The sequence below is a fragment of the Equus asinus genome, chromosome 7 (assembly GCF_041296235.1).
Source record: "Equus asinus isolate D_3611 breed Donkey chromosome 7, EquAss-T2T_v2, whole genome shotgun sequence".
Taxonomy (NCBI): domain Eukaryota; kingdom Metazoa; phylum Chordata; class Mammalia; order Perissodactyla; family Equidae; genus Equus; species Equus asinus.
Window position 1 is genome coordinate 50,324,279 of NC_091796.1, and position 27,314 is coordinate 50,351,592.

General features: G+C 41.9%; 1 protein-coding gene and 1 pseudogene across 21 annotated transcripts in view; one reads left to right on the top strand and one right to left on the bottom strand.

The window, feature by feature from the left end:
- The window catches only part of DLGAP1 (DLG associated protein 1), an 843,533-nt gene extending 824,059 nt beyond the window's left edge, over positions 1-19,474 (top strand). For 15 of the 21 annotated variants that reach the window (XM_070513311.1, XM_070513314.1, XM_070513313.1 and 12 more), the window contains 3 exons: positions 8,131-8,222; positions 13,114-13,266; positions 16,091-19,469. In XM_070513311.1, the coding sequence (XP_070369412.1) occupies positions 8,131-8,222; positions 13,114-13,266; positions 16,091-16,300 (455 nt within the window). In that variant the 3' untranslated portion in view covers positions 16,301-19,469. Of the gene's footprint in view, positions 1-8,130; positions 8,223-13,113; positions 13,921-16,090 lie in introns of those variants that run through there. The other 6 variants (XM_070513331.1, XM_070513332.1, XM_070513328.1 and 3 more) reach the window with 2 other exon arrangements.
- On the bottom strand, positions 3,517-4,638 carry LOC139045747 (large ribosomal subunit protein eL39-like; annotated as a pseudogene).
- Positions 19,475-27,314: the final 7,840 nt, after the last annotated feature.

Here is a 27,314-nt window from a genome sequence, read left to right on the forward strand (position 1 = left end):
AAGTAAGTGGATGGATACACTTTTTTAAAATTCCTTTTTCCTCCTTTCCCCCTAAAGTCTATAACGTTGAAAAAAAAAAAAGGGAGGGGGGAGTAAAAAGTCAAAAGTTGAGGATAAGGAGGTTTAATTCACCCACAAACATGTTCAACTTATCCCAAATGGCTTGGCCTTCCAGCCTAAGTCAGCACAAATAGCATTATAAACAGAAACCTAAGAGAAATAACAGCCCAGTAAGGCTATATTAATTAAGTAGTAAAGACTATAACTTAAAAAGTGATGGGAGGCCAGGTAAAACCTTAAAGAATCAGAGTGCTTAAGGCCTGGAATGTTGCAGTTAATTTATTTTCCTGGTTAACATAGAGTTTGTAGATGAGTCACTTAATTTTGAAATTTACTGCTTCAACAGGATACCAGGAATTGCATGGGCACAGTCGAAAGGCTGTGGTCTGGTTAGAAAGTCAGACATATAAATAGATTGTTCTGGAAAGAATGCGGAAAGGGCAGAGACGGAGCTAGCATGGGAACCTGAGGAGGATTGCAGACGGAGAGGTGAAAGGAGAGGGGCTTCCTGGAGGAGGTACACCTGACCAGTGGGAGGGGCCAGGGTGGGCGCCAAGGCAGGAGGCATCCCCAGCTTTGTGTTAGCCTGAGCCAAGACACAGAGGAGAGAGGCGGCTTTTGAATTTGGGAAACTGGGGGTACAGAGCACTGAGGGGGTGGGCAGAGCTAAGGCTGGACAGGTGGGCCTTGCCTGCAAGCCATCGAAGGCAGTTTCCTGTTTATCCCATGGATGATAGGGAACCACGGAAAAGTTCTAAGCATAGGAATACATGAGATAAGAAGACCCTCTAGTTCCCTTAATGAAACCAAACCTCCAAGATTGACAAGGGAAGGAGAATATTCACGCTGTGGATGGAGTGATGGAGCCTTGTAGCCCTAACTCTAATCAACTAGGGAATCCTGAGGGGAATGTGGATTGGAGGAGATGCAAGGTGTTGAGCGGGTGATAAGATCAGCTACACTAAAGCGGGGGGGGGGGGGCTTGGGACACCGGCGTTACAGATGTGAGGAACAGAAACGTATTTTGCAAAACAGCTGAAACCAAGAGAAGGGATGAGATCACTCAAGGAGAGTAAGGAAGTGGGCTCAGGACTGACTCGTGTTCAACGTTTATGAGGTGGAGTGAGAGAGAAGTCCCTAAGGAGCAGGGAGGCAGCATCAGAGCCAGAGAGCATGTTGCGGGAGCCAAGGGAGCTGAGTTTCCCTTGTGCCAAATGCAGAGAGACCCAGGAAGGTGAGGAGGGTGAGGAAAGAGCAGACTGCAGGGGGTGGAGGGGCAGATGGGAGCGGAGGAAGGAGAGAGAGCAAAGGCGTCCTACCCTTGGCCGAATGGAGCATTTAAGGGAACGTGTTAGTCTGCCAGGGCTGCCTAACAAAGCACCATGGACCCGGCGGCCTAAACAACGGAAATTTATTTTCTCACAGTTCTGGAGGCTGGAAGTCTGAGATCAAGATATTGGTTTCTTCTGAGGCCTCTCGCCTTGACTTGCAGCTGGTCTTTCCTCTGCGTGCGTCTGTGTCCTGATCTCCTCTTGTTACCAAGACACCGGGTTATACTGGGTTTGGGCCTGCCCTAATGATCTCTTTTTAAGTTAATTACCGATTTAAAGGCCCTATCTTCAAATACAGTCACATTCTGAGGTACTAGGGGTTAGAACTTCCACATGGATTTGAAGAGGACACAATGCAGCCCCTGGCAGGGGAGAAGAAGAATTTTATATTAGCGAGAGGGGGTCATGAGGTTGGGGAGGATTTTTTCACCCCATAAAATGAGAGACACTTGATGCTCCCAGGCATCTGGTGTAATGAATGCTCCGGCAGAGAGGCCGAGGTTGCAGAGGGAGGGAGGGACTCACAGAGCAAGTTCTCAGAGCAGCCAGGAGGGAATCAGGCCAGGGACACAGGTAGATGGGAAGAGTGGATGTAGAAGAGTCTTTAGGACGGGGACTGTTAACGGTCATGGGCAGATGACATTAGGAATGAATGTAAGTAACTCTCTCCCAGCCCCTGACATCTCTGCTGTTGTCAACATAACCTGAAGGGTCTGCTGCTCACCCATCCTGTAGAACGTCTGCACTCTTTAGAGGTTTAGGGGGGCTGAGTGTGGGACAAGCATTAGGAGAGGCAGGATGTTGAGAGTACTCACGCCTGACTCCCTCCATTTTCTTCATCTCATAGGAGGCAAAGTTATTGTTGAAGATGAGGGAGCAGGGATTGAGTTGCGAGTGAATAAGAGTCAGGAGAGGAGAGTCAGAGAGGGAGGTAATGAAGACCATCTCCAAGGACTAATGAACAGCAGTGACAGATCAGCTGAGTTTGGAGACCATGGGTTTATAGTGGTGCTAAACCACATGGCTAAACACTGTTTGGAACATAGAGTGGGACTGTAGCTCTCCAGGCTAGTGGGATTTATCTGGCATACTCTGCACCTGAAGATGGACCTTGTTTTGCCATGGTAGCAGCTGCCATGAGGAGGGTTCTAACCTTTCATTTTGCAATGGGTTTGTTTTCTGCACTAGGCTCTGGCTAGGTGGTCTAGGTGTCCAACATTGGTTAAGGTCCTGTCTCTTCTGTGCATCTCTGTCACCAAGCAGCCACTGTTCTAGCTCTGATGGATGGGGCAACTATGCCAGACTATACTGAGAGGCATGAAAATCTGGACCCCTGAATAATTATGAATTCCTCGTATGTACAGACCAAAGAAATCGTTCACCTACTCATTGACACTCTTGTCTAAATCTGCCCGAATGAAAGCCACCAAAAAAGAGGACCTTCAGTCACTTCATTCTATTGGAGAAAGAGGTCAGAGTGTGAAGATTAGCAGGAGAAATAATTCTCTGTTTTGGATCATGCCACCTTTTAGTTTCCCAGGTAAATGCCCAACAACTAAAGAACGTGAATAGAATATAGGAGTTATAATTCCTGCAATATTATAACAATTTTCATATATTATTTCATTAAATAATCAGCAATCCAATGAAGATAGTAATATGGTCATTTGACAGATACAGAAAACAGAGTCTGAGAGTGCAATAAATTCTCCCAAGATCAGCAGCTGGTGAGTGGCACTCCTGACTCCAAGACCTATGCTCTTTCCAGTGTATTACACAGAGAGGAAGTTAGACTGGAAAAGGAGTATACAAGGGGAAGTACGGTTACCTGGACAGCGCCCGGGAAGCGTTCCACCCAGCATGTCCACTGCAGTAAGTTTCACTGGTGGGACGCCAGACATATTCCACTCTATTGATACGCAGTGTCCAGGTTTCAGGGAAGCGCCATTGAGGGTATAAGATATATGTCTACATAGATGTGTATTTTTAGTTGTGGGTCCTTCTAGTTGTGGCATGTGGGATGCTGCCTCAACATGGCTTGACGATCGGTGCCATGTCCGAGCCCAAGATTAGAACCGGCGAAGCCTTGGGCTGCCGAAGCAGAGTGCACGAACTTAACCACTTGGCCATGGGGCCAGCCCCGGTTTCTTTTTCAAACAAAAGGTCACAAATATTTATTACTGAACCAACGTACTAGTGCAGAAACATAGAAACAGAAAAGTAATTTTCCCAATAAAACGTGTCCACCTGTCGAGGTATCAGTGATGTTTTCAGCTTGATATGGTGAGATGCCAGTGACCTTGATACAGCATAAATATGTGTACTATCTCATGTGCAATTCCTTGTAGACCCAGCCTGGTTCTACTCCCGTGTCTTCTGTTGGAATTGTACCTGATTTTATTATTAGTTTTCATTCAAGTGCTTTGGGGAATGGGATGATTCAGCTTTTGTTTCTTGGCCGGGAATCACTTAATCCTGAAAGTTTTGTGAGAAGACTGGGGAGGCCCAAAGTCAACCGCACACACCACGATGGCAGAGAAAGGGGGAGAGAGCTATGCTTATGGATGTGAAATACTGATTTTTGACTCAGCAAGAAGTCAGGCATATCCATAGAGGAAATGGTCTTTGTTGTATTCCGCTACAGCAGCACGCTGAAACTCCAGGCAGCTTTGCCGTGGATTCCCGTGCAGGGTTAAAAGGAATTGTTGGTTCTCTTCACCTATGTGCCTTTTATACCACATCCTTGTTCCAAAAATAAAAGCCATACCCCATGGGGGTCAATGGGAGGGAGGAGGTATGCTCTTTTCTAAATGTCTGGGTTTTTGATTGAATATAACCAGGAGATTTAAAATCATTAGTTTTCATAAAAGATCTCCTCACACAACCAAAATAGTCTTTCTCTGCTCCTCATTATAATGTATAATCTTTAAAAGAAAAACCAGGGGCTGGCCCCGTGGCCAAGTGTTAAGTTCGCACGCTCTGCTTCGGCGGTCCAGGGTTTCGCTGGTTCGGATCCTGGGCCCCGACATGGCACTGCTCATCAGGCCATGTTGAAGCGGCATGCCACAACTAGAAGGACCCACAACTAAAAATACACAACTATGTACTGTGGGGCTTTGGGGACACAAAGGAAAAATAAAATCTTTAAAAAAAAAAAAACCCCAAACCTGAAGCTTACACCCACCATCTTTTTCAAGTGATCCCTGGATCCTCCATTCTTTTCACAACTGGAATTCTTTTCTGCCATAATCATTTGGCCCAGATGTGCTTTGCTCTCCCGTCCTGATGTGGGACAGGGATCCAATTTGCTGAACTTCTTCAAATTCCCCCATTGACTTGTCACAGCCGCCCCCCTTCTATCTGTTGACTCTGGCTAGAAAGTGTTGATAAAGGAAAGAAATCACCCTCAGATGGCTTCGCTTAAGTAGATTCAGACCCAATTTTCAGTAAGTGTTGAGAGAAAAGATCACAACTGGATCAGGAGTGAGAAGACAAGGTCCAGGCACTGTGGGCCCCAGGAAGGCACTTCCTAGTTAGGTCCAAATTTTCTCAAGTGAAATCACATCTGCCCTGCCTCACAGGGTCCTGTGAGGATCAAATTAGATGCACATGTGAAAGTGCTTGGAAATACAAGGTAATACTATAAATAGGCAGACTTTTGCTAAAACCAAACAGTGACGGATTTCCAAAAGATCTTCCTGGCTTTGTGTGGTGAACTAACCCAGGCCTGCCCTCTCTGTTAGGATCTCTCATAACTATCGTGAGTTGAGAGGTTTCTAGAATTATAAGTGGGGAAGTTAATAAAGAGGTGCCCACTTAAACAGAAGAAATTTAGTTCAACAGTGTTTACGGTTGTTGTTTTGTACTTCCACTGAGGAACAGACTAACAAAGGAGCTGCGGAGAAAAGGAAAGCGAGAAAAGGATCTAAAAAATTAACTATCAGGGTGCTTATAAGACTCCTAGGGAGACCAGACTTACCTATATAAAAAGAGTGGCACGACAAAACAAGACCTATAATATGATTAAATATTACACAATATATGGTATGAATCATGGTTAAAAGGCATGCATGGGGGGGATACAGTAGAGATCATTATTCTGGAAGATGCACTGAATGTGTCCTAAGGGAGAAGATGGTAAAAACTGTCAACTACATTTGGGTTGAACAATCTGGAAAGACTATATGGACCAGAATGTGAAGGAAGCCAATTAAACAGAACCCCAGAAGCACATCTTCCTCCTGGACCCACCAAGCCTTAAGACCTCGCATTCTAACTTTCAGAAAGTCTGCTGCTCCAGGCCGTGGGGTCTCAACTGTCCTAGTGAGATTGCCCTGGCAAACGTTCTCTTGTTTGCACTCGAGAAGGCCCTTAGCTGTCACCTTTCTAGGACCAGGGAAGAAACCTTCATAAACTCAGGGATGAGTCTAAAATTTTCATTGTCCAGTCCAGTGGTTTCCTCTGGGGAGGGAGGCAAATGGGACAGAAGTGGAGAACATATATTTTATCTGTAGGCTTTCATTTCAATGGAGAGAGAGAGAGGAAAAAAGAAAAAAAACTTTGCAAGCAAATTTTTAAAAAATTGGCATTCATTCCTTTGGGGGAGAGCACGTACATAGATGTTTGCTATCTCACCCTTTGTACTTTCATGTATTTTAATTTTTTTCCAAATAAAAAGGCAATGGCATTTTTCAAATGAAACGAACTGCTTAGTCTAGAGCCAGTTTTCATATTGCAACTGATACCACCTCAAACCTTGTTTTTTGTTTGTTTGTTTGTTTTCCATTTCTTAGAAGAGAGAGCAATATCACAGAATGTTCTCTAACAACCGTTTAAAGAATTCACTGTCCTTTGAATTGCTCAATCCTGCTCGGTCCCATCTGGCCCAAGCCAAGTAATCTAGCCAGTCCCAAACATTTATATCTATGTTTGGATGTTTGACCTCAGTCTCACCTGCTGTCCCTCACCAGAATGTAACCATGAGGGCAAGCCTTTGTCTTGCTTGTCACTGTGTCATATTCATCCAGGACAGTGCCTGGCACATTATGCCCTTAATAAATATTTGTGGAATCCCTCACAATAATCCTACAAATAGGTACCATTAGCCCCATTTTACATACGAGAAAACAGAAATCAAGTGACCTGTCCCAGGCAGTGGCTGGTAAGTGTTGGAGCCAGAACCCTCAGCCCACGCAGGGCCTGCTCCCAGAACAACTGTGTCCCCATATGGCGTCCTTTCTGCTTCAGGGGTGTTGTGATAGAGAGAGGAGGCCTCACACAACTGATTGATCTGTTAAACAGGAAACGGATACCCATCCCAAAAGATTTTAAAAGCAGATTGGAAAAAAGTAAAAACCTAGGCCTGAGGACTTGCTGCCAGATGGCTGTCAAGGGGGATCCCTCGCTATCACTGAGGAGGCAAATGTCTGCCCTGCAGCTGTTTGGTGTGACTCGTGACATGGTAGAGAGTTCGTGAATGCCCTGAGTTACAGCTGTGGGAAGGCTGAAATGCTGGAGCACTTCCTGGGTATCATATGCATCAGAAACCATGATCTAGCCTAGCAGTTAAACAGAGAAGCAAATTACTAGAAAACCCTGTGCCAAAATGAAGTTCCTTTTTCTTTTGTTTTCTTCTCCTCAGACTTTGCGGGGAATGAGGTCAAGAAAAGGAGACCTAATTCCGCTCTGAGTCTCAGGATCTATAAATTCAGAACAAAACAACAAGAGCAAAAACATTGCTTCAATCCCGTCATGTGCCTCCCAAGAAGGTTTCAAAACAGGGCAAGCGCAATTCTGAGAAGTCTCCATCTCTGGTTTCTATGTGGGCAGGGAAGGGACCAACAGGGCACCTTCTCCCCTTCCTTCCTGACAGGCAGGGCGGGTTGAGAACTGCCTGGTGGCAGGGCTCCAGCAGTGCAGCTGGGCCCCAGTCCCCACCGGGTGGAGGGAGAGGCTTTGGGACAATGCAGACCTCAGGACAACCCTGTGCAGAGCGGCTCCGCCCCGTCTCGGCACGCCCATCAGTTGAAAGGTTCTTGCCTTAGACTGCACGGAAGGCAAGAAGTAGCTTGCAAAGGAGAAGATTTTTCAGCACAGTGCATAGGGAATTAAACCTATATTAACAATAAAATTGGTCTGTAGAGTGGAAAAGCTGTGACAGTGCTGGTGTTCCCTAGGCAACAGGTGGAAAATGTTCACTCCTTAGAAAATCTTTCAACTGGCCATGGCTTTTTCCTGACAGTACCAGTGGCTGAGCTCCGGAAAAATAATGAAGGCTGTGGATGGGATATGGTGAGTGCCAAGAGATCCCCTTCCACGTTAGGACTGCTTCCTTGTATCTGGATTTGGATTAGAAAAACAAGCTAGCAGACCGTGATTGCTGACACCAATAAATCCATAACCATACGGGTAAACACTTGAAATTCATCCTTGTAGTAAGAGGGAAAAAACTCTCTGCCTCTTCTCTTGGTAACATCCAGGACTGTGATGGAAAACTCCATTATTCCTAGGAAATATGCATGACGAGCATGTATTTTTTTCCAAGTTGATTCTGTGCTTTAACCCCGGAGCCTCTGTTACATAGACCAACAGAGTAACGATCGTGATTGGGCTGTGTGCGTGTGCGCGTGCAGGATGCATACTGTCTTCCCTAATTATGACAGCATAACTTCCTCTTTGCTTTCCCAGACTCAACAATGAGACAGAATGTGTAAACTTCTTGTGTGTTTGCTCTTTTCAGTCCTAGGGAAGATCCGAACTGCAGTGGGCAGTGCCCAACTTCTCATGGCGCAGAAATTCTACCAGTTTAGAGAACTGTGTGAAGAAAACCTGGTAGGTACCATTCCCCATCACTGCCATTTCCCTGCTAGAACCATGAGAAGAACGTGTTGTCAAGACTGGCCCGACTAAAGTAAAACTGATTTTGAACCAAGTCGAGGCCCATTGGACTCTCTCACCTGGAATACAGTGTTTTTTCTATTTCTCTATTTCTGGAATAGAGTGTATTTCTCTATTAAGTGATGAGTCTTATTTCCTGCTATTCTTAAAATTAAAAATATTTATTTTATACTTAAATAATCCTAGAAGAAAAAACTCCAATCAAGTTAAAACTCCATTTCCTGCTTTTTTGGTAACTGAAAATTTTCCCATTTCCTGGCTTTCACATGGCCTCTCTGATTTCATTATTCTTACCAAAATAGGGAGCAGCCTGATATTTCAAAAATAATATTACAGAAAAGCATTTTAGATAATGATTTTCTTTCTGAAATAGCCAGCAGGGCCTATTTCCTCATCAGAGTTCTCTGTTTTAACTCGAAAGACAGAGGTAGAGGGCATCAGAAAGTATAGATTTGATCTCCCTGAGACAAATGAATAATTCATTCTTCTTGGACATACAAAAACAAAATAAAGCAAAACAAAGAGATAAAAGCACTAGCATCAACAATGTGTTTAAAACTGACTGCAAAATACAAGGCCAAGAGCTTACTCACATATGCCTTTTTTTAAAAAAAACTGCTACTAAGGGCCGGCCCGGTGGCACAGCAGTTAGGTTCCCACATTCCACTTCTCGGTGGCCCGGAGTTCGCCGGTTTGGATGCCGGGACGGACATGGCACCGCTTGGCACACCATGCTGTGGTAGGCGTCCCACATATAAAGTAGAGGAAGATGGGCGGATGTTAGCTCAGGGCCAGGCTTCCTCAGCAAAAAAGAGGAGGAGGAGTGGCACTAAGTAGTTAGCTCAGGGCTAATCTTCCTCAAAAAAAACCCAAAAAACAAAAAACTGCTACTATCTCTCAAGTGTCACTCCACGAGAATAGCTTTTATTGGTCAATTGTTGGTCAAGCTGGATCTAAAATAAAGAAAATGAAAAGCAACCTGTTTATCTTGTGGCAAGTAAAAACATGAATACTTGCAATCTAATTCACCTAGACTATGATTTTAGAGTTTTAACTATATCTTCTTGTTAACAAAGACAAAGATAGACTGAACGGGACTCATCTAGACAGGGTTCAACCAAGAGAAAAGAGAAAGCATGCAAAAGCTGGAGCTCTCCCTCCGTCATCGCCAGGCTTTTCTTTCTGAAACCTCCTGTGGGGCTATCCTTTCCCTCTTCCTCACAGCCACCCCCCACATCTATTGTTTGTTTTCCCCTCCGTCACCAAAACTACCTGACCCTTCTTGCACCCTCTCTGAAATTCTATTCCAGATTATGAGATTATATATATTAGTAAATGTATTATAAGTGAATTCAACAACTATTTTCTTGAGTTTCACTATGTGCCAGGTGCAGAATTCCTGCTAATTTGTAAGCTTGCTCCTGTGTCACAGATCTTAATTAACATGATTCTTTGTTCCGTAAATGTAAGAAAGTTCATATAAAGCCATATTTCTGAAACCAGCAAGAGATACTTGTGGAGGCCAATATGTACAAGTAATAGGGCAGACATAGAACACTTTTTCAAAGAATTATGTAATGAGCAGGGATATTATGAAGTAGAATGCAAATATTGTGGAGATTTTGAAGATGAAATTGCAGACAAAACATTTTGAAAATTTTGCAGACTTCTAGGAAAGATTAACCTTGTTAGAGCTAGCTTTTGACGTTTCCTAACTCCTTATGGGCTCACAGTCCTTGGCCAGTGGAGGAACGTAGATGGCAAAATGTGAGCAGCGTGTCAGAGGCAGACTAAAGCAGAACTGCACTGAGGGCAGAGGGCCATTGACGGCTGGTCCAGCCACGCCCCAGAAGGGAAGGTCAAGAGCCCACTATGTGCCAGACGCAATGCTAACGGCTTTAGATTTATGATGTGGTTAAATCCTCAAAGCAACACTGTGGAGCAGACAGTAACATGATTTTTATGACCGTTTTACTGCTGAGGAAAATGGACATGGAAAGGCTAAGTGACTTGGCCAGGGCCACGTGGTAAGAGGCAGAACCAAGATTCAAATCCCAGTCTGTGTGACCTCACTCCCTGTAAATCCTGCCCCACCTCCGGATTTGAGTTCCACTCCTTACCCTCATAGAGAGACATGGGGCTGAGCAGTCAGCTCTGCCTCCTCTGCAGCAGGAAGTACAGTGGCCTGGTGGTGGCATTGCTTAGGTTTAAAAGCTGCATAAAAGTGGCACTACGATTGCTCACAACCAGACTCAGCTCTCCTGTCTTGACTTCTTACTCTGAGGAGGAGAACATTTGAAAACACTTGCACATTATCTCAGACTAGACTCTCAGGCACAGAATACATGGATGAAAATTAACTTTTTCCAACAAAACTAAACCACGGAACCCATTCCTCCTCATCCTACTATACCCTCCACCACCTCTGACCTCCAAGTGGTCTTGTTCAGACTGAGGCAAGTGCTACAGCTCCTTCCTATGCATGGGATGTCACATGACCCCCTGATTCTGAGACCGGCCGAGTGCCTAAGCTCGTTCTCTCTGCTCTTCCATCCATCCCCTTAATGACATGGGGGCAAAGAGATTCTTGGTGAGGAGGAAGCAAATTGCCTATGATACAGAGTTAAACAAACTCTTTGGGCCTACTGATCTATCATTTCATGCATTGGTACACTGAAACAGTTTAGCCAGTAGGGCTTGTGATGTAAAAGACTTTAGTGGACTCCAAAATATGAGCAATTTAGTTTTTAGTTACCAATAACATAAGGAAATATATTGTGAGATCATAAAACTCCATGTGAGAGGTACTTTGTCAAAGCTATTATTTGTCTATTCTGTACCTAGATATTGAGAAGCTTTTTTTAATTTACTAAATCAAAATACTAGAGAGAAGCCCTTTCATTAATTCGTGTCATTAGAATAGAGTTTAGTACTTAACCAAATACAAACTTTAGAATTTACTTCTTCCAATGAATTTGAGAACTATGGGTAGTTTTAGAAGTGTAAGTTTATAAGTACATCTTTACTTATGTTTATTTTAAAGCCAAACCAATAATGCTAGTCCATCAAAGGGCTAAACAGTTCTTTCCAACCTGTTAACTTTGATGGTCACTGACCTTGCACTTTCTGAAAATCTGATGGTATCATTTTTTTTTTTTAAGATTTTATTTTTTTCCTTTTTCTCCCCAAAGCCCCCTAGTACATAGTTGTATATTCTTCGTTGTGGGTCCTTCTAGTTATAGCATGTGGGACGCTGCCTCAGCATGGTTTGATGAGCAGTGCCATGTCCACGCCCAGGATTCGAACCAAAGAAACACCGGGCTGCCTGCAGCGGAGCGTGCGAACTTAACCACTCGGCCATGGGGCCAGCCCCTGATGTATCATTTTTTATAGGGGTTGATTTTAAAAGTACAAACTGGCCTCTAGTTTCTACTAGCAAACTGGCATGGGTTTCAGTCTATCCAATTGCCTGGAATACCCAGAGGTAACCAAGACTGATCCCAGCTGGATACCTCTGACATGTGGAAGCTCCCACCCATCCAACCTTGAATGCCTTTAGCTATTGTTGTAGTGGTGATTAACAATGAGCGTGGCACCTTCAATTTCTTAGTTACGTTTTTTCTGTCTTAGATCCTATAAAATAGAGGTTCATACTTTCTAGTACTTGTCAGGGATATGTGGATTGGAGCAAAAAAAGTCAATCCTTAAACACCAACGAATGTTTAATATTATCTAGCAAATGGGTCATTGTAGACATCTAAGTGTATATATAGATATGTGTTCTCACATTTGCTATATTATTTTATGGTCAGTTTAAAACTATTTCCAAATGATTTTGTCAAAGTACTTATATGATAAAATGACTTCCTATATTGGTAACATCTTGATGGTTAAACACACAGTACTTTGAAAATCCAATTATCTTATTACTCATCATCTGTTTACCCTATTTCACTCAACATGAATATTAAAGTGAATCTTATTTTAGATTCCTTATCTGTTGTCTGAGTAAGTTGGATGGCATGGCATCAAATACCAACTCCATAATAATATACTGTGTTTTTTTAATGGTATTTTCATTTAAATATGATATTTTAAATGTGTCTTGCTGGAGATCATACATTCTGGATTTTTCAAGTGTTTAGACTCTAACTCATATCATATTGACAGATATATTACAAAAGACGAGTTTTACAACATTGACGTTTGAGAATCAGTGACTCAGTTGGATGAGTGTACAAATTAACATTTGTAGTGGAATCTTTAAAAAAAAGTCATACTCATAGAAAGAGAGAGTAGAAAAGTGGTTGCCAGGGCTTCAGAGGTGGGGGAAATAGGGAGAGGTGGGTAAAAGGTACAAATTTTCAGTTATAAGATGAATAAGGTCTGATATCTAATATACAATATGGTGACGATAGTTGATAACACTGTATTGTCTAACTGAAATTTGCTAAGAGGGTAGAACTTAAATGTTCTCACACACACACAAAAAGATAAGTATGTGAGGTGCTGGATGTGTTAATTAACTCAATGGAAGGAGTCCTTTCACAATGTATGCATATATCAAATAATCACATTGTACACTTTAAATATCTTACAATTTTGTCAGTTATTCCTTAATAAAGCTGAATATATATATATATATAAAATTTAAAAGAAATAAATAAAATTACCATTTGTAGCCTCACTTTTATCACTTGTCTGAAAACCGAAAGGAACTCATCCTGTTTATATTATTTGAAATATGTGAAAATACCACTTTGGTCCTGTGCTTGTTATCACAGATCGCCTCTAAAGCATGAATGTTTTTCTTTCTCTTGTACAGAATCCCAATGCTCATCCAAGGCCCACTTCCCAGGATTTGGCGGGGTTCTGGGACATGCTGCAGTTGTCCATAGAAAATATTAGTATGAAATTTGATGAACTTCATCAGTTAAAGGCCAATAATTGGAAACAGATGGATCCTCTTGACAAGAAGGTAGAACAATGTAGATTTTGTATGGTTCATTTAAAAACCTGCACAAACACTGGACAGTCTAAATAGGCTTCTTCATTCAGTCTTGCTGTTTACAATGTGAAATGGAGCTGATATCATATTAATTTCATTGTAATGACAATGTTTACATAGTAATCATTTGGGATATTATCTGTAATATGTTTCAGGCATATTTTTAAAGAAAAACCTGTCTTTGTGAATTGGAAAATGGGAATGTGGCTTTTTTTGTTAATTAAACTTTAAGTTAAACCATTTTAGTCACTGGAAGGAACTGCCTCCATTTTGCTTTTTAAACTAAAATAAATGACATCTTCAGTGCATGATTACATAGAGCCAGAGTTCAACTTCCTTACACCCCTAGGATGTGTTCCCAAGAAAAATAGGAAACCCTGAAAACTAACTGACTCTGATAATCATTTCATAAATATAGTAATAAAGAAACCACTGTTGTTCAAGTTTAAAAATACACATCATAAAGCTTCACAGTAATCATAAATGTTGGGATTTTTTTTAAAGAGTTTTACTTTTGGTTGATTTGCCTTGGGGTATATTGCTCACTGGGTTCCTCATGCAACAGTTTAGAAATAAAGACTCAAATTCTTTTACTTTAATTAATAAACTGCAATTTTCACATTTGATTATGTGGTTCCATCAGGCTCACAAGGGTATCCAGTGTCCCCGCCCTGGGCTGGCCTGTCCTGAATAACTTTTTTAACCCTTTGCTTTCCTATGGCCTGGGGTTAAATAGTTCCAAGAGATTCAACTTCTAAAAATTAGGCCTGGCTATTCCCATGAAGCACTGGTGGCCTTGCCCTTTTCGGATCTCCTGACCTATCGGAGAGCTGACAACAATCCAATCCATTCTGCTCTTCCCATCATAGTATCAGGGTTCTTGGGGTCACTGGGCTCCCTGGAGAAATCCAGTCACAAACGACGGTGCGTATTCAACAGGAGGGCTGTCGTCATTGTCCCTCATCTCCAATTCTGTCACCATCAACCTGGGGGTTTTAGTGTTAAGCGTGAAAGAGAACCATCGATGTACGTGTGGCCTCTAACTTGGGAAGCCAAACATTTGCACTCAATCTAGTTTTCTTTAATATGTGTTTAAAACCTTCTGCTAATAAGCTTTTAAATTGCTCTTATTTTAAGAAAACACTACAGATGTACATACATACTGGTAATTTAGTTTCTAGAGTGGATCCATCTAATTTCTCGTTCACTGATTTAAAAAAAATACTATTATTTAGAAAATGTACAAGGAAAGGAAGATATGACTAAAAAGTTTCCAATATTCATACTTAAAAAAATATCCACTAAGTTACCCATGAATGAAGATTTAAAATGTCCAAAAGTTGTGATGCTAAGAAGCATTGATATATGTAGTCTATTGACATTTACACAGTAAGTCATTAGTTAACTTGATTTCTCAATTTTTATACACTTTGTCTATGATCTGAGCTTTTCATCACTCCCTGAACTTGAGGGAAAAAGTGAAGCAGCACAAGCAGAGTTGGCAGAATACTGTTTGTACTCTGTAGTTTCTTTTTCTGTCCGCTGGGGCACACAGACTCCACCTTAAACAGCCTGAGGGCAACTCCAATGTCATTAAGTTTAGCTGGGCACTTCACCCGCCAAGCAAGGAGGAGCTGCTGTGATGAGCATGAGCGTTCCACACAAAGGATGCCCTTTGGAGAGTAGTAGAACCCATATTTTAAGATAATTTTCACATTTAATTTTATGAAAATTGAAGGTATTTTATTAAAAATGAAAACATCAGATTCACGTGGACCTTTTCACAGCCTGAAAGCCCACCATCCTTTTCCTAAAACTCCTTTGTGGTTTAGATCCCATTCTTTCCCCTGGCACTCCTACCACCCAACCCGCGGCCCCCCCACCTCGGCCTCCCGCCTCCCACCGTCCGCGGCCCAAGTGATAAATGGCTTTTGGTTTTGCAGTGGCATTTAAAAATATCTAACCGTTTTATGGTTTGCTGCTGCTAAGGAGGATGACCTCTTTCAGTCCTGTGTTAAATTTTCACGGCACAGTGCCTGTCCCTGTGATTGGAATTGCCTTCTGGGCCACCATAGTCATCCTGAGGCCTCTAAGGAGTGATGTCCCAACAGGATGTTTTCCGAGCCATATTGGAACTGACTCCACCCCCGAGTGTAGGAACTGTCAGTGGCCTCCCTCCAGGGTGACCCTGGAAAGTATCTCGCTGTGTGTTTGTGTGTGATGTGCAAACGGGTATTACTCACTGTGTCATCAACAAAGCTAAAGAACGCAGTCTTAAGATCTCTTCCTCCTCATTTGGTTATTTAGGTTTGGGTGGGCTTGGGGAGAGGGCGGTGATGTTTTTAAACTGAACCACGCTCGCACCCGCTGCCTTGCCTCCTTAGAAGGGATGCAGAGTTCTAAGATGCTGCCGCTGTCGCTGCCATCCTTTCCCATCTCTGGCACCGGGAAGAGTCTGGAGCCTCCAGAGAGAACCACACTAAATGTGCTGGGAGCCGCACCCTTTCAGCAGGGGGCATTTTAAATACCCACATCCTTCCCTTGGAGACACCCAGCTCTGCAATCCAGCCTTACTCTTGGCCTTAAGCTTACCGGTATTTTTTGTTTTCTGCATCTTTTGAATACCCAAGCCAGAATAATGAAGAAAAAATATATATACAAGGTGCAGATCAAAGTTAACTACCCTTAGGTTAAAAAAAAAAAAAAAATGTGTTCTAACTACTGACCTATCCCAGTTTTTCCCAAGCTTGTCCTGAGAAGCTGTGTAATGTCCTGAACCTTCTGCTTTGATCAGGAGAGAAGGGCCCCTCCTCCAGTGCCAAAGAAGCCGGCGAAGGGCCCCGCGCCGCTGATCCGGGAGCGCTCGCTGGAGAGCTCGCAGCGCCAGGAGGCCCGCAAGCGCCTGATGGCCGCCAAGCGCGCCGCGTCCGTCCGCCAGAACTCGGCCACCGAGAGCGCCGAGAGCATCGAGATCTACATCCCCGAGGCGCAGACCCGGCTCTGAGGCGCCGGGCCGCGCCGCGCGCAGCCCGCGGCGTCGCCACCAAGTATCTGTCCTCCCCTCCTCCTCCTCCCTCCCCCCCTCGCCCTCCGAGCCCGTCTGTTTCTGAGCTCAGTGACTTCCACTGTCGCGGTGTAGTTGTCGATCTTGCAGGAGCCGTCCCCCAGTAACCTCTGCTGCCCGGACCCGTTTGCCCATGTTCTTCACCGAGCTTCGCCACCTGTACTGATGCGTCACCCTGCCTCATCCGGATAGCCAACCCTTTCTTTTCGTGGCAAAACCAAGCCCACCTGTGTAGAAATGGCCCTGTTAGGTCCCCCACCATCCTCAGTTCTCTCCAGCTAGTCTGTCCCTAGAGCTCAGCAATATCAAACCATAGAGTATTTCAGAAATCCACTATCACAGGGTGATCCTTTGGGACTTAACCGTCTTCCACGTGAAAGAAACTAGGGCTCCGAGTCCCTTTATTTCCCCTAAACGGTTATTATTTTGTAAAGCAGATGGAGCACTTTATTTCCAACCTCAGAAATCACGCGATCTCTCGGAATCAGTGAGTGACAAACCGAGAGGGATCGGAGATGGGCTGGCGGTGGGGGACCTGGATGTGTAGTGGGAACGGGGTAAGGGAAATCTGCGGGTGCTGGGGTACCTGCTCCACTCACAGCTGCACAAACTGCCTCACTGTTGTCTCATCAATGCCTGCTTCAGATGTCTCAATCAGCAGAAGATTGTAAATTCGATCTTTCAGGGAAATTAATCTATTCTGAAAGGCAATAACGTGAAGAAAGGCCAGGCAAAGGAAGCGCTGATAGTTTAAGATACTTTTACAAAAGAGATTTTTTTTTGTCCTATTATTAAGAAAATTTAGACCTGAAATGTTTTATCAACTTTTCTTGTACTATGTATATTATATTGTGGTGGTGGTGGGGGTCTTTAAAGGGGAAACTGTTGGTTCTGTTCATTTGTTAGTGTCCATCCTGGGGGGCCTACCTAATTACACATATATAAGTACACATCTGCTTGTGAAGTGCTGTAAATGGCAGCCAGACTGTTGTCAGAGAAAAGTTTGGATTTTCCTATCATCCTTTTGAATGCTACACATTTGTCTGTTTTAACCCAGTAGTTGACACTGCAGACATATTTTCTCCTTTAGTCTTCTCTCGACTGCACCGAGTCCTATCATTCCCCAGCATAAGGGTTTTTGTCTTATGTCAAACCGATCAAATAAGTTTCCTATCCCAATAGACATGCTGCCTCGTTGCAAAGAGCTGCCACTCATCTTGAGGTCCCAGGTAGTGAGAGAAGAAATTTGATCTGCAATCCACGAGGTTCAGCATCCAAGGGGGGGGGGAAAGTCATGATTCATAAACACTGAAAGAAACCCAGGCTTTTGGCAGAGAATGTTGCTTTCCATTTTGAGCTGTGATGGATGGGCAGTATGCACTTTGCATCTAGCTGAAGTTATCTTTAAATGCCCTTACTCTTAGCAGTTTAAACATTTAGAATGTGGTGATCTTAAAGTATCACTGGCATTTTATGTCCTGCTCCCACCCTAAAGCATTAGAAATTACCATTAAAAAATGAAAGACTTTTAAAAGCATACATCAAATATGCTTGCACCAGAGAAACTTTTTAAAAAATACACTCTCATAGCCAGGTGCTAATTTAATTTTATTTATGAAATTAAGAGAGGTGATGGGTTCTGGCAACAATATTTTCATGGACATATTCTAAAACCACTAGAGAATTCGCTACCTCTCAGAGCCATTGATGCTTTGAGCTATCTTTATAAACAGGGCACAAATGTTTACTGCTGTGGTTTACCAGAAAAGGGCTACTAACTCATTTAAAAACCAACCAACCAACTTTTAACTAGGGTGTACAGAGCACCTTGGGTGCTTTGTAAAATTGGAGCATATGGAGATTTTGAGCTTCCAATATTGCTGATTTTAAGAAGAATACACCTTTCCTTTACTTTGTAGCAACAATGGAAGGTCATACAAAGTTTGAGTCAAGTAAGGCCAACTGCCACTTTGGGTAGCCTATGGTCCATTCCATCCTGAAAATGACTTGGAACTCCCAGATTAATGTAAAGGAAGCAGCATCCATTTGAAGACCCGTGTTCCCAACTACAGCTCTGTGCCCTGAGGTAGAGATAAGATTTGGATTAAGAAATAGATTTCTAATACAATTCAAGATCATCCTATGATATTTTCTTTGGAAACTGGTTTAGCCCAGGATATTTTAAAGAGAGACAAGAAAAGGCCTATTTATCTTGTCTATGTGAATGGTATTTGTATATTCATAAGCTATTTTTGGTAAGAATTTTAAATCTTTTAGCTGAATGCCTACAGGCATCGTGACCTTTGCCTTCCTTAAAAACACAAATTGTACAAACACTTTATAAAAAGCTAATTATTGATGTTAAAACATGACCCCTCATAAAGCTGCTTGTTAACCACTTGCCCCCTTAAACTGACATCCATGAGCATAACCTTTGTTACATTGTTCTTTTTGATGTAATTTGTAGAAATGTTTTTTAGTTCATAATGGAAAATGTATGTACCCTGAAAAATTACTTATTTTGTTTAACTTTGGTATAAAGGCATTTTCTTGGGGGGGGGATTACAAAAGAAGTTTGTCTCCCACATCAAAAAACGTTCAAAGAAATTAAGTATTTATTATATTTTTTGCAGATGTTTCCATACAATTCACATAACCTTTTTGTAAAGAGAGATGAAGAAATGGATTAAAGATTTTTAATATTTGAAATGGTAAATAGAACTAATTTATTTGTAATATATTTCTGTTATTTATAGATGTTTCCTTAATGTTTTACTGTGCATTACCACTTTAATTTAAGCCTTATCCTTGTGAATTTACCATTTCTTTTTTAAAACATGTCTAGATGCATATTTTAAATAACTGGAGTGTAAATCACTAGCATATCTGAATTCCCAAATGTAATTTTTAAAAATTATTTTGGTTTGGAAAAACAAGATTCATTTGAAAGCCTTCAGATGGAGGGGTGGGGAACATTTTTATGGCTTTATGAATTGGAATTTCATAGGCTTATTTACCTAGATTGTGTGTGGACAAAACAATAATTGTAAATAGATGAATGTTTCCCATAATGTAAAAAGAAGAAATTAATAAAATAATTAATGCTCTGCTTTCAGGTCTGTGTGTTTTCACTGCAGAGTCCTGCTTATTCTAAAATATAAGTAATTGTCTTTGGGAGGAATAAGTAAGCAATTAAGAAGTGTATCATTCTAACATCCATTGTAACAACACATATACTAGTCACTGCTGAGCAGGTGGGTGGACCTTGTGTACTATGTAAGAGACTTAAATACTGAAAACTAAAAGTCTTTTACTGTGATGATCACACATGCTTGAAAGTTTCAGGGCAGGAGCCGTACATTTTATGAAGGAAGTTATCAGCCTCTCAAACTTGCAAATCTGTCTATATTTTACCCCCTTGGATTTCTTCAAAAACATTTCATCAGTTTTGTTCCCTGCACTGTTCTCCAGGGTGGGGACAACAGAATAAGGCTTTGTGGTTTTCACTTCATCCTCGCAGTAATGAAAAGCTCTGCTCACTGAGGTTTAATTGTGTGACACCATTATTAGGTGACAGATTTGAGTCCCAAATCCAAGCCTGCCTTCAGCATCTTCTTCAGTGGAGTGCCTGTCATTCTTCCCACATTTAAAAAAAAGGTAAATGAGAATATTTTATGAAGTGGACTTGCTCTTGTGAGAAAGTGCTGCAACTCGAAACCTGTGTCCACAGTACTTCGCCCGCTCCAAGTTCTTGGGCAAACTCATCCATCCACAGGCAGCAAACCTGGAAATTTTTAGGGAGAAAGTCGCTTTTTCTGTTTTTATTTATACATGAGCAAGACCTGTACCAGTCACCAAAAAGACACAATGTACTTTTGAAACTGCTTCGAAAGAGAAATGATTAAGTGGTGAATCCCTCTGAGGTCACAGAGATCTCGTTACTTTGGATCATTCACTGACTATTCATGACCCATACTCTGAACCTTGATTCTACTTCTTGCCTTTTAATAAATTAATTCTTATAGTTCATTGGGGCTCCTTAAACATTTTGGCCAATCCCAAAACAAAATGAATTCGTTTTCAAATTTGAATTTCAGTGAAGCAATTTCCCACGTTTCAGGGTTCACTCCGTTTTTTACAGAAATTGAACAAAACTGTTTGCTCTGAGCATGAATTTCTCTTTATATCTTTGAAATCCACCCCTTGAAAATATAAAGTGATTTTGGTTTTAATAAATGACATATTAAAAATCATAGCGTCTGAATGTGTTCATTCTTGAATGCCACTGACTCTAAAGTGTGCCGAAATTCACCTTGGGTTTGCTCAATAAGCTATTTGACTTTCAGCTGCAAAAGCAGGATTAGATCAACTCCGTTTGCAAGCAGAAACTAGTGGCCTGGTCTGAAAACCCTCTCCGGGTCCTAACTCATTTACTAGTATAAGTTTACAGAATAGGTCTTAAATTCCTCTGTAAATCACTCATGATCTCCCTTGATGCAGAGACAGGAAATAGCATGCTGCTTCCTGGTCTGTATGCTTTCCTCTGGGCTTACTGCTGGCCCAGGGAGACATCCTCAGAAAGTCACAGGGATGTGAAGGCCCAGTGCTTCCTGAGTCTCCATTTAGCCTGTCAATGGATTACAGGCATCCCTCCATATCCATGGGGAATTGGTTCCAGGACCCCTGAAAATACCGAAATCCATGGCTGCTCAAATCTCTTATATAAAATGGCATAGCATTTGCATATAACCTGCACACATCCTCCTGTATCCTTTCAGTCATCTCTAGATTACTAATACCTAATACAATGTATACACTATGTAAATAGTTTTTGTACTATATCGTTTAGAGGATAATGACAAGAAAAACAAGTCTGTACATGTTCAGTACAGATGCAACCGTCTAGGCCTTTCAGTCCCGGGTTAGTTGAATCCGAGGATGGGGAACCCATGGATACAAAGAGCCAACTGTATTTAGATATGTCTTCTGTGTTAATGAGCACAAGCCTAAATTTATAGAAAATGGCTGAAAGCAAGAAAGCATTTTAACAAACACCAAAAGTCAAGCTCTGCCATATGGCTGATTGAGCTCTTGCTATTTGTTGCACTAAATGTTTTTGATCCTACGGATGAAGATTGTCATTCTTCCTCTTCACACTTCAGTCTACCTTCTGGGAGAAGCAGCCACTTATTTCCTCTTTCCAGATTGCTCCATAAGTAAATCAGCGTCAGAAGGGAGCTTCTATTGAGATCTCAATAAAGAGATTCTTTCATAGAAAAACTCTCCCTTTCATTCTGGAAAACGAGGAGGGAGAAGCAAAGAGAGTCTTGGTTTTCTCTTCTGTTACCAAAAGGGAAAATGCATTCTTCCTACTGACTCTATGTGAGATGATAAACAATTACAGGTTTTGTGGTCTTAAATCCTGGTGCTTTCACTGTTTCTGAGCATCAATGCTCCACAAATAGAAAATATTCCTGCACAGCTATCCATCTGAGATGTGCACACATAATTATCCATTGTTGGACTCTTCCTTCTTTCTAGGGCTTGCAAGTCCAATGCCTACCAGCAATTTCTATTATGAAGAATGAAGAGAATCATGTAAGGAGTTAAATAATAGTATGGATGTCCCCAAAAAGTGTATTGGAGGAAACATCTCTCCAGATTAAAATAAAATATTCTACTAACTGAAGAAGGGAGGCTCTATTTTAGAGTTTTTGGTCTTAGGGAATAAACTCTTGCTATAGAAAATGCTTACTTCCATAAGTGACATTTTTAAAAATACCAGCTTTGTCACATCATTTCCTTTCTAGAATAAGACCTAATGTACTTCGCAACCTCAGCCAGTACAATGTCTGTTTGTAATTCCCAAGTGTGAGAAGAAGCAGATCTCAAAGACAGAACTCGAACAAAGGTGAGAAGGAGATAGGCTAAGTAATTTACTCTTAGATTCCTTTCCAGTTTGATTTAATTTAACACATTCATCAAGAGCCTCCCCTCATCCCAGTGTGCTCAGGGAAGAAAGCCTCACTGTCTTCAACGCCTGTGCTGGTGAATGGTGAATTTTCTCTTCCCTGCAGCCTGGCCCCTGGCACAAGCAGTACCTGAGAAGTCTTGGTGAGCCTGGCACTTCCAACATTGAACTTGACAGACGTGAAAGAGCAACTCAAGGGCTCCTGAATTGTTTCTTACATTAGCCAAGCAAGGTAATAGTCTGAAATGATTAAAGAAGGATCCTTTCCCAGGAGCTGGTGTCTTTGTGTCCAGCCTTGAGCTGGTACGCCAAGGATCCCTTGACTAGCAGATTGTTCAAAATGAAATCTTACAGAGGGAGTGAAAAATTGATCAGTAGTTTGGAAAATTGGAACAGTCGAGAGATGTTGGCACAGGAGAATGGGGATTTCCAAACTGAATGTCAGTGTTAAACACTTTGTAAATAGTGGTGAAGTGAGGAATAACATTCCGATAATTCTGATTAATTCTGGAGACAAAGAAAGAAAGAAAAACACCCTACTAATGTGACCTAAATTTTTCAGCATTAGACTATTCAGGATCTGTCAGTGGCTGAATTCAACATGTAATTGTTCTCAAGGGCACTTCATTTTAAGATAGGTTATGAGGAGGCCAAAGACCAGTTCTTCTAGCAAAGGCAACACATTAGAATTGGGTTAAATATTCAACTGAGGGAACTTGGGTTAAATATTAAGGAAATGCTTACCTAAAGAAAATGTAAGGTCTTGACTGCCCTGGGAAACTTGGTATACCGTCCTGAGAGAAGTCATTCTGACAGAACTGTGTCACCTGAATGATCCTCATGAAAGAGGGCAGGTCCTCCCTGGCTGTTAGTATTTAAATTTGTTTATTAGATAATAGATTCAGCAAAGATAGGTCTCCCCACCCCCTCCACACTCCATGACCCCTGTTGGCTTTTTAGCCCTATTGATTTTCCATCAGAGTTTCTGTCAGTGACTCCAGATTCACAAGCACAGAGGATCCAGCTGGGAGAAAAAAAAGGCAGAGGGAAAAGTCCCCTCACACTCCAGCGGAAACACTCATGTGTCATTTTGATTGTAATATTCTGACTTGGGGTTGAGTGGGAAAGCGTCGTCATACTGTTATAAGATGTTTACAAATACAGTTACACGTCACATAACGATGTTTTGGTCTACGACGGACCGCTTATAGAGATGGTGGTCCCATAAGATTAGTACCATATAGCCTAGGTGTGTAGTAGGCTAGGTTTGTGTAAGTACACACTATGGTGCTTGCATAGGGACGAAATCGATTGACTGCATTTCTCAGGACTTATCCCCGTCATTAAGCAACAGATGACTGTATTCCCATCCTTTCTCTTAGAAACTGGGCTATCCTCTCCTCAGTCTCAAAACTGTGCCATGAGTGGGTCTGTCTGCCCAGGAAGGACAAAGCCATTCTGTAAGTGGGGAAGAGCTCTGGTTATGGGGCCAGACTGCCTGTGTTTGAATCCTAGCTTTACCACTTACTACCTGTGTCTTTTGGGGAAAGTTACTTAACCTCTCTGTGCCTCAGTTTCCCCATTTGTACAATTAGGATGAAAATAATGCTTATCTCATATGGTTGTTCTAAGGATTAAACAAATTAACATTTGTAAAGCTTTTAACGTGGTACCTGGCACATGGTAAGCACTCAATAAATGTTCAATATCATCATCATTATTATTATTACACATTTACATTTGCTGAGAAAGTACCTTGTGTCCTGGCTGTACTATTTTCCATGCATTCTGTAATTTAGTCCTCACAGTAACCCTAGGAGATAGTCACTACAAGTAAATTACAGAGAGATTAGGGAGCATCTTACGGTCACTGGTAAGTAACAGCTCATCTTCGAATCCAATCTAACTCTAGATCCTTTGTTCATGTGTATGATTTGTGCAAGACAAAGCAATTTATCTGTCTTTTTTTTTTTTGGTAAATAAGTACATAGGAAAATTTCAAACAGAATAAAAGAGTACACAATGAAAATAAGCTTACTTTTCACTCCAGCTGTTTTCTACAATATTCAACATCTTTGAACCGTACGTTGTATATCCTTCCAGATTTATCTATGTATATTCCAGTATATATATTTTTTCTTTTCCCACAAACTGGAAGCATATTATACACGTTCCTTTACTGTTGGCTTTTTTTCATTTAGCAATGTATTTTTTCATTTCAGATCGTTATGTTCTACCTGTTCTCTTTAATGGCTCCACAGCATTCCATTTTATTGATGAACCATAATACAGTATTTAGGCCCCTATGGATGGACATTTAAGCTCTTTCTACTGCTTGCTATGACAAAACCTGCAGTGAAAACCATTTTACAATGTATCTTAAGTACATGTGGAAATGTATCTATAGGTTACAATCCTAGACAAATGGACATGAGCTTTTGTTTTTAAATATTGCCGATTGACTTTCCAAAAAGCCTGCTTTGATTTCCACTTCACCAAATATGTATGAGTTTTAACACCTACTTTTGCAAACAAGGAAACAAAGCATTCACAAACTAAATTCAGAGGCATGCTTAAAACCACCACCACCAAAAGCACCCCAAGGTATCTTGCAGTTGGCTCTCAACAAGGAAGCAAAAGAAGTTTCTAGAAATATGGAGGTAGTTTTAATGCAACCTTTTATTTAACTCCTAGAACAAAGACGCCAGAACTGAAGGAAGGAGTAAGCATAAAATCAGCCCTAGGGTGTGAACTCGACAGGGACTTGGGTCTATTTGCATACACTGCAGATGACCCCCTAAGAACTCGAGAGGCTTCTGCAGCGGGGTCTAGGCTTCCCTTGGGGGTACGAGCCAGGATGGGAGCAGAGTGTCAACACTCTGATGGTTAGTAGATGTATACAACAGGACAACAACTCCTATGCTGGTAGTTCTTTTTTTTTCCTTGTTAGTGTTTTTAAAAAGTGAAACTCCACTTCTAAAAAGGCTTTGAGATGATTTGCAGAATTAAAACATAAAACACTGGAACAATTTTTTAGATGAAAAAAAAATTGGTAGATCAATAACTTCTCCAAGCTTCTGGACCCCCAGGGTCCTGAGTTGTGGCAAATAAATACTAAATTTCTTTCTAGGCTTCCTAGTAGCCAGGGCAGTGTTTTCCAGTTTGTCTTCACTCTGTTTGGAGACAACAAAACTTTAAAAGCAGCTTTTATGCTCAAAGAGCTAGCAAAATGATTTTGCATACGTTGCAAACCTCAAGCGTGAGCTCACGGGAGCACAACTGCCTTGCTAATCGCAGCTGACAAATGACACATAGAATGAAGTACGACTGCTGCGTCTTTAAAATAAGCCCTTTTTTATTTAACTGGTTTGAGTGATTTGGGGTTCTTGGCAAACAAATGGTCCCAGAATAAGACAGAGTTAGTTCTGACATCCTTGTTGAGTCCGACATCCTTTGGAGTTCAATCCAAGAATGTGTCCTTCCCTCTAGGAAGTAAGCAATATTTCAGTGGGTATTTTTTTTCTTTTCTTTTCCTTTCAAGCGGAGCTTTGACAAATAAGAAGTCCTCATTTTCCTGTTCAGACGGGCCCATATCAGAGCATGTGACTTTCGAGATCTATTTGTTTGTGAGCAGGAACTCTTCATTTCCCAAACGCATCCCTTTGTCACGCTAAAGGCTGCAACCCTTTCCGCCCAGCAGTCTCGGCTGCACCCGTGCTGGCCGGAAGACGCTGCTGTCCCTAGGGGCTGTCACCACCCAGCACCGGTGTTCGCCCTGGGACCTGGAGGGCAGTTTCAGCTGCATTTAGGCAAACAGTCCTGTGCCTTTTAATAGACATTAGAAAGAGGATTCTTCCTCGGTGTGGGAAAGCACAGGGTGGTGTAGCACACAGCAGCTACAGTTCTAAGTAAGGTCTGGTTAATATTTCAGCCCCAGACCTGGAAAGACTATGCTTTGATGTTGAATTTAATATTTCTTTATCAAAAGTGAATCACTGGGCTGAGCTGTCCCTACCCTCTTCTAGCCACATCCTACTGTTTGGAAGGTGGGGAAAAGAGAACAGAAGATGCATACTGCAAATGCAAAAAGGGCAAACCAAAGGAAAACTTGAAAACCTTTTACAAAATACATAAAGCGATTAATTGGAAGGAGGGAGGCAAAGATTTATGGAGGTTTGGGTTTGACTTGCAGGCTTTTAACAGCCCTGAGAACAATGGTTCTCAAACTTCAGTGTTCCTAATCATCACTTAGCAATCACTTAGCCATCTCCCACCCCCACCCTGACGCCCACCCCAACCAGATCCTGACTCAGTAGGTCTGCTCTGGGGGCCAATCCATGTTTCTAACAAATTCACCCCAGAGAGTCTAATGCCAGAGTTCACAGGCCACCCTCTGAGAAACTGCTGTTCAGCAGTGGTCTTCAACCTGGGAAGCTTTAAAAAATCTGCAGAGTAAGTCAATTACAGCAGAATGGGGGGAGCCAGGGGAGAACCAAAGCATCCATGTTTGGGTACAGCTGAGTTTGAGAACCCCGACTATAGAGGTATTTTAAGCAAAAGGAATAGGTTGAGCAAAGGCATGCAGGAGGGTCAGAGCAGTGAATGTCTAAGGAATCAGTCAAGGGTAAATAGGTATGGCTAGATGACAGGTGCATAATGGCGGCTGTATTTTAACTCATATGCCAGGGCAAGGACAAACAAGAATTAGTGTACTATGCACAAGAAAAAAAATTCCATCCTTACCTAAAGCATTACTAGGAATTTTATGACCCACTTACTAGGGGAACACAAACTATTTCTCTGTTTGGGTCTAAGAGGAGTTTTTCTGGGCATAAGTGAGTATGTCAGTCAAGTGTGAGGTTTCCCGTTGACGTTAAACATCTCTGTCAGTCTGACTCTTTAGCCACCATTCTGAGAATTAGAACACAGAAGGCAGAAAGTTCAACGTGTTATAGTATATTCCTATGAAGTGACTAGCTTGCG